Source organism: Calypte anna, chromosome 3 (assembly GCF_003957555.1).
Source record: "Calypte anna isolate BGI_N300 chromosome 3, bCalAnn1_v1.p, whole genome shotgun sequence".
Classification (NCBI taxonomy): domain Eukaryota; kingdom Metazoa; phylum Chordata; class Aves; order Apodiformes; family Trochilidae; genus Calypte; species Calypte anna.
Genome location: NC_044246.1, coordinates 69,881,329 through 69,888,822, shown reverse-complemented (window position 1 = coordinate 69,888,822; position 7,494 = coordinate 69,881,329). Strand labels below are relative to the sequence as shown.

The following is a 7,494-nucleotide window of genomic DNA, read 5'->3' as shown; positions in this document are numbered from 1 at the left end:
ATTCAGCACAGCAGCAATCATCTTGATTTTGAGGGCATCAGAGCTGAGCAGGTGATGTGCATCCTTCTCTGGGTGACCGCAAAGCCCTTCAGCCCCTGATCCAGGTGGGATGCAGGAGCAGAAGGAGAAGCTACACTTGTACCAGAAAATAAAATGATGCCAGGATGTATTCCACAGTCCTAGTAGGGCAAACAAAAAGATGGCCTGGACATGTATATCTATTTACAAAGCTCTTTAAGCTTCCCAAACAGGGTGCCTGCATCCAAGCTGTCCTTGGCCAAGATAACTCCATGGCTGTGTCTAGGAATCCTCTGGGAGAGTCCCAGATGGTCTGAGACAAAGTTATGCCAGGGTTCTCAATAATTAAGCAGGGCTTGCTTTAAGTACACAGGCACAGCTGGGATTATCAGCTGGTCAGTAGTCCTGGTGTGGCTGCACCATCTTCCTTCTACCCTAAATGAGGCATGTGATGTGCAGAAGCCCATAGTAAGACCCCTTAGAATTAAGCTACACTTCAAAAAATCCTAGTGTAACTAAAGAACTAAATGGATTTGGTTTCCTTTTTCTTTTCCTTTTAAAAAGGAAAATAAAATGTGGAGGCAGTAAATCAGAGACTCTCTGTACAAAACCAGAATGCACAACCTGAATGCACAAGGGCCCAGAGCTGGCTTTCACTGAAGAGATTAAAATCCCCCCAGTTTCCACCACCACCTCACCCTTGTCCTTCACCATCAAAGCAGGGAGGGTATTTTTCTGCCTCTTCCAAAGCAGCCCAATCCCTGTGGCCAACATGGATGCTCAAAGTCAGACTAACTGAAGCAGTTTCAAACCCCACAATGGACTCTGCAGGTCCAGATGGGAGGCAGGTGCTGGGACCTGGGCAGGTCCAGCAGCCACAGAGAGGTGGGAGAGGAGGAAAGAGATGACTGGCTTGAGGCAAAGCCTGGGGAAGGGCTGAATCCACTTGTGAGGTGAAGAAATGGCACCGGGAGAAATCTGGCTCACCTGGCTGGAAGGAAGAGCTCCTGTTCTTTTGTTTCCATCTCTGGCTGCTTGCTGAGATCCTGTGGGTGTATCACAGGGCCCTTCAGGAGGATGAGGGAGCTGAGGCAGCAGAGAGGGTGAAAAATGAAAGGGAGATATAAAAGACAAGAGAGAAATGCCAGAATTACAAGAGAAGGATCAACATGGGGACAGAGATGGACTTTATTAAAAACACAAGGCTGGGCTGAGGCACACCAAGGGGAGGAACCCTTCTGAGCCCTGCAGAAGTCAGAATTACAGCATCGTTTAGGTTGGAAGAGACATTTAAAGATCACCTACTCCAGCCCCAGAAACCAAAGGCTGTTACAAAGGCATCATCAAAGACAATGGAAGTGGTGTCATCTTGCATTTTAATACAAAGTTTAATGTAAAAATTATTTTAGAGGAAGAAAAAACCACTAACCTGCTATATATATTTTAGCTTTCACCTTGTCTTAGCTCCTTAGGGAATGGCCAAAGCTGCCTCCTGGGAGTGGCAGTCAAGCCACCCCGGGCTGCAGAGCCCCAGCACAGCTGCAGAGCAGACACCTGCCTGTGCCACTGCCTCCATCACCACTGGTGCAGAGCCAGGGGCTGGCCTGCTTGTGTCAGGAAAAGGCAGCCAGGATAGGGCAGTGGTGTGGAAGCATCAGAAATCCAAGAAGGCTCACAGCCAAACATTCAACTAAACCCCACAAAAAATGAACAAAAAAAAGACCAGGTTTCACTTTCAGCTCTTTTAAATAAGCATCTCGCTAGATGAGGAAACATTTGCTGGAGCCACTGCAAGAGTATTTTAGAACAACCCATTCTCTGAGCAGACGAACTAGGGAAGCCCTGTCTTCTGTGGATGAAGGCTCTGGCAGGTGAGGAGGGTGAGCTCTGGGGACAGCTCTTCCTGCAGCTGAATATCTCTGTCCCGTTCATTCCTGGTGTCAGAAGCACTGTACTTGCTTCCTACAGCCAGACTGCCTCAAAGAGGCAAAGTAAGAGCACTCAGAAGCTGCTCCATCAAACAGCTAGGAATGTAGTTTGGTGGTGATTTCTGCCACATTCAGCTGAAATTTGCCAGTGGGTTGAGAGAATATACTGTGCTTGCCTAAAATTTGTTCCATGGGAAACAAGGCCAAAGAAGGTGCAAATCAAAAGATGCTTGCTTTACAAAGAAGTAATACTTGCTCCTTCCTGAGAAAGGCACCTCCTCACAAGCACTTTCCCATGCAAGGATCAGTGCAGCTCAGTGAGCAGAGCATCCTGAGGCAGCCCTGGAGCCATGTCCTCCACATGGGCACACTCCAGCACACACTGTTAGCTCTCCAGACAAACCTTTACAGAAGCCTCTGCCCTCTGAGACAGTGTACCCGCTGGCAAAGACACCACTATACAAATTTGCTCCATGTATCTTCTCCTGATGCCAGTTCTTTTCATAATATATAAAAATAAAAGCCAGACCATTTTGTTAGCAGTCACTGTCTGCATATTTTAGCAGCTCTAGCCAGTGACGCCAAAGTCCTTTTCAATAATGCTACAGAGCCAGATGGCTCACAGTCACACATCATAAATTCCTTTCAGTTATTTCCATCGTGTATTTACCCAGCTCAGTGTGTAACAGCTACTGGCATTGAAGGCTTCCTTTTTCAGAAACATCTGTGGCTTTGATAAGTCTTTGTAGGTATGGAAAAGCCTGAAGTCCTTCAACTCCAGTTCTCGGAGCAGACTGTACCAGTACCGCACCACAGTGCTGTCATTGCCACTGACCTCAAACCCAGGCCAGTGGACGTGCACCTCAACAACCAGCTGTCCTATCTGCTCAACAACATCTTCCAGGATCAAGTTTTCCAGAATCTTCCACTCGGCACTCTCCACATCTGCCTTGAGGACATCAATCTGCAACAGAAATATCATTACTATGTGAAAATGAGAGGCTTTGCAGTTATTCTCAATAATTTCTGAGGCCAGGTTTGTCCATTTTATACTACACAAAGTTGTTCTTATATATAGTTCCTTTTTTATGAAAAGCTAAAACATTGTAAGGCTCAGAACACTGTAAGGCTAACACAGGCAGTAAGTAAAGTTTCAGGCTTGCCTGTTTACAGCCCTCCTCCTGTCTCTGGTCTGAAATACTTGGTACCCCAAGGTATCTGATGCATGGACCACGTTCCTTCACAGATCTTCTGGTGGCATTAAAGCCATGGAAAGAAGAAACCCACATCACTGAACAAAGACATTAAGGCATTACTGTTCCTTATTTCTCCAGCACAAAATCCTGTGACAGTGATTACTGGTACCACAGGAGAGAAAGGTCCTCATGTGCCAGATGCTACACCCACAAAAGGACTGTTTGAGACTTGACAGTGTGGCACATAAAGAGGCCATAGCTGGATACAACACTTAAGTATAAGAGAAGGCCAAGCAAAATTAATAATATGAGCAGTCCAGGTCACAAGCCACCCATGGCCAAGCTGCTGTATGAAGCTTTTGCAGACATTGCTACAGCTGATGAGTGAGGGAGACCAACCCAAAGGAGAATTACACAAAGACTCTGCACAGTTTCAAGGGCAGATCCTCCCAAGACTGAAGGATAGCAGGAAAGAAGCCATGAAGTTGTTTGAGGAGAAAAATACAACTAATAAGCAAGTGCCTTGTTTCAACTTTAAACCAGTATTTAACTTGGCCGTTAGATATTCAGCAAAAAAACTTCTCACAGCCCAACACAACTGAAGTTTTGACTTCGCTTCACGATTAGCTGGAGGGAAGGAAATTGTATGCTTTAATAAAAAGAACATTTTATCACAGTGTCACACCTGACAGAAAATTATGATGGCAACAGTGCTCACAAGCTGTAGAGCTCAAGGGTCTGTGTTTTCCAGAGCCCAACTGGGAAAACTTTCCCTTTGAGTGCAGAGTTTGCCTGTACCTGTTTCACCTGAGCTACTGCAGCTGCCCATCTGCGTATGGTCAAGATGTGTTTGAAGTGAAAACTGAAACATTTAGAGTCAAGAATAGCTTAAAAAACAAACCAAAATCAACAAACAAAACAAAACAAAAAAACCAACCAAAATCAAACAACAGAAAAAAAGCAGACTTCCTCAAGAGACTTCTCAGACCCTTGAGGCAGTGTTGAAAAAAGCACAGGACAGAAATATGGGTAGGTGGTACAAAGGCATTGCCAAAGAAACTGCTTTCCTAAGCTGTGCCATCCCAGGATGCCTCACCAGCATCAGGCCATGCCCAAGATCCTCATGGACCCTGAGAAATCCTCTGCCTGGGAGCTCTGCTTCGTAGGGGCTGTGCACTGAAACCACAGCCCATGGCAGGGTTTGGGTGAGGTGAGCTGTCAGGGGTCTCACATGGCTGCTTCTGTCACTGTGCCTTGGCTAAGGGAAATGCTGCTGAATCCTCAACTTCACCCATAAATGACTAATGAAGGGTATTTATACGTAAAAGCCTAGGGAGCAGGGCCAGGACTGTGAATAATTTGGCTGTCCACTTCTGTATGGAGACACTTCCACATGTCCACTTTGGTAGACAGATGTAGTTGAGAGAAGAGAGGCTGCCTCATGTCTTGCCACACTCCTCATCTTGAGCCTATGATTAGAGACCAAAACCCCATGTCAAAAGATAGAGAAGTTGTGGATGCCCCCTCCCTGGAAGTGTCCAAGGCCAGGTTGGATGGGGCTTCGAGCAGCCTGGTCTAGTGGAAGCTGCCCATGGCAGAGTGAAGCATCAGAATGGGACTGGGTAGGATTGAGATCTGAGGACCCTATGCAAGGCAGCTGCCCTGGAGGGCCTGGCCATACCCTAGTTTCCAGTGGGGTGGTTGTGCCTCCCTTCCCTTATTTTCCATACGGCAGACCAGAGGGACCTAGGGCTGATCTGCTGAGGTGTAGAACACTCACAGTCATGTCAACCCTCCTTAGGGGCTATGCTCTGGTGCCACAGATGGGCATGGGATGGCAAGAACCAGAAGGTGTTAAATGCTTGCTGTTTGTCATCTCTAGCTATAAAACAAGGGTATTAACCATCGAACTCTTGCTGCACGGTGAAAGGGCTGTGCCCATGAAGGGACTGTCAGACTTTACCGGGACAGGCTGTGAAAGAGCTGAAAATGAAACACTGTTTTCAGGGCAGGACTTGGAGAGTGGGACTTGAATGAGGTCCACGGTCACAGGCTGAATAATGACAAGCAAAGACACTGCCTATCTGCTCATTAAGGAGGCATTGTGCCTCCTCCACACAGAGGGAGGCAGGGGGCCAGTGGAAAACGACTGAGGGATTATGGAATTAAAGCCTGTATTGTAGCACGTCCACATGGGGAGAGGAGAGGAAGGTTGCACAGACAACCTTAGCTCTGGTATTTCCTAACTTGACCCTGCAACAAAGAGCCTGTCAGTCTGTCCATACGTGGGTCAGTGAAACAGTTTAACATAGCTCTGCTTTGGGTTCAAGGGGAGGCTGAATGCAAATGTTGCTGCTCATGACATTTCAGCTGAGAATTACTTCATGGTTGAGCTCACTTGTTTCCCTTTATACATTTAAATAGGTTACTTATTTTTCAGATATCAACTCACAGCTCTACCTGAAAGGCAATTTTGTAGCTAGTTTTGATTGCATAAACATGCAGTCGCCACAGGCCCATGATGCCACACTTCAGAAACCACAGATTTTTATCTTTGGGAGGTTTCTGCAACTTTGAAAGGAGACAAATTTTTAAATTTTCAGTTTTTTTAAGAGAGGCAAGAAAGATTTCCAAGTGTTTGCTTTTGTTTTCCCATTATCTTCCTTTATAGCAACAGTAGGACATTTTTTCCCATGGTAATGCTTCCAGTCATCATTCAGGTTTGTTTTTCTCTTGTACCACTAAATGCTGCTCTGGCTGCTCAGCAGGCACTCTGCATGCTCTGCACTGTATTGCTAAATTGATCCAAAAAGAGGCTGCTAACCAATGTTTCCATAGGATCAAACAAGTTACTGCAGTAATTGCTTAAACGCATACTAAAATGACCAGGGAAGAAACACAAGGCTGGTGGGATGTGCTGCATACAGAAACCAGATGCTCTTCATTGCCTGCACTGCTCAGAGATCCAGAGGGAGGCAGATATCCAACCCTACACATCAACTCCTGTGACAGCCCTTCAAGCAAGGGGTCCACCTCAACCCGGAGTCTCCATTTTATGCCACGGACAGGGTAAAATAAACAGCAGAACAGCTGCTGTCAGAGTATCTGAACAAATAACAACCTAACACTAAAGCAAGTTTTGTGATGATTATACTGTGCTCAGGAGATATTTACCCTCAGTGATAAGCAGCACACTACTGATAAGAAATGCACTACCACCTTCCAGATGCCTTGATTCAAAGTGCCAATGAAAGGATTAGTGGACAAATCTATCTATTCAGAGCTCTAATTCAATTGGGAGCACAGCTGGAGTCTGCTGCTGAAAGTATATCCTGGAGGGCAAAGATCTACAGTTCCTGAAGGTAAAGGACAGCAGTCGATTGCCTGCTGGCTTTGAGCACTTGCAGACTCAGGATGATTCCCCTTATCTTCCACAAGCTAACTAGGTTATCAGAGAAAAGTTAAAAATGTGGATTTTAAAATGTTTTCTCAGCATTTATCTCCCTTGGAAAAGCATAGCAGCAGTTACACTCAGAGAATAAAATAAAAAAAAACCTTTCCTCATGCACAACCAAGCATATAGGACACCTGAAAAAGGATGTGTCTTAGTTAGCAAAGGTTAATATGTAATATATGAAGGCTCATTTCTACTTTTTAAGGCAATGATTTGGTACAACCTTGCATCATTTCCAAAAGCAGAGATCAGAGCTCCATTTGCCCTGATCATTTCTGAAATACCAGGGTTAACCAGGATTTCAGGCCCTGAGCTGCTCCATGGGCACCATTTAAAGCTCCCCGTGGAGAAGAGTCAATTGAGAGTGAGTAGCTGGAGGAAGCAATATAGCTGTATTACTTCCAGCATGAACTCAGCACGGGAAAGCAGCAGCCAGGAAAGGTGAAAAATGGCAAATGTGGTACAGATCCCTCCCTTTCCATGGGAGCAGCTCCGTGGTGACACTTGGGAGCAGAAGAGCAACAGCTCAGAACCACCCTGTCCTCCTGAACCAGGATTAGAGGCTGTGAGAAATGACCCTGTGTTCCAGCTCCCCAACACCAAGTTACAATTTTAACACCAGCTGTACAGCAGGATGAACTCTGCTTGCTTATGCATCAGTTTTTCCCCCTTCCACCTCAGTAAAGTTCTCTATTTTCAGCAGACAAAACTCTAGGAAAAGCTGTCTAATTCATATTTTGATAGCACATGACTTTGCATGTAACAAACAGGTTCCTGTGTGTAGTTTTTCTTAAAACATAGCTTCCTTCTTTTCCCATCTGTAACCTTTCAGCATGATACTTCCCTCACTTTTCATTCCTTCCAAAATGCATCCAGCCCCTCCTCACCAGCAGGCAAC

The 7,494-nt window shown here is 45.7% G+C and overlaps 1 protein-coding gene across 1 annotated transcript in view; it reads right to left on the bottom strand.

Annotated features, from left to right (window-relative positions):
• Positions 1-1,154: 1,154 nt before the first annotated feature.
• Positions 1,155-7,494, bottom strand: part of METTL24 (methyltransferase like 24) — a 48,474-nt gene continuing 42,134 nt past the window's right edge. Inside the window, exon 5 of the mRNA XM_030447281.1 lies at positions 1,155-2,910. Coding sequence (XP_030303141.1) covers positions 2,596-2,910 — 315 coding nt within the window. The 3' untranslated portion in view covers positions 1,155-2,595. The remainder of the gene's footprint in view (positions 2,911-7,494) is intronic.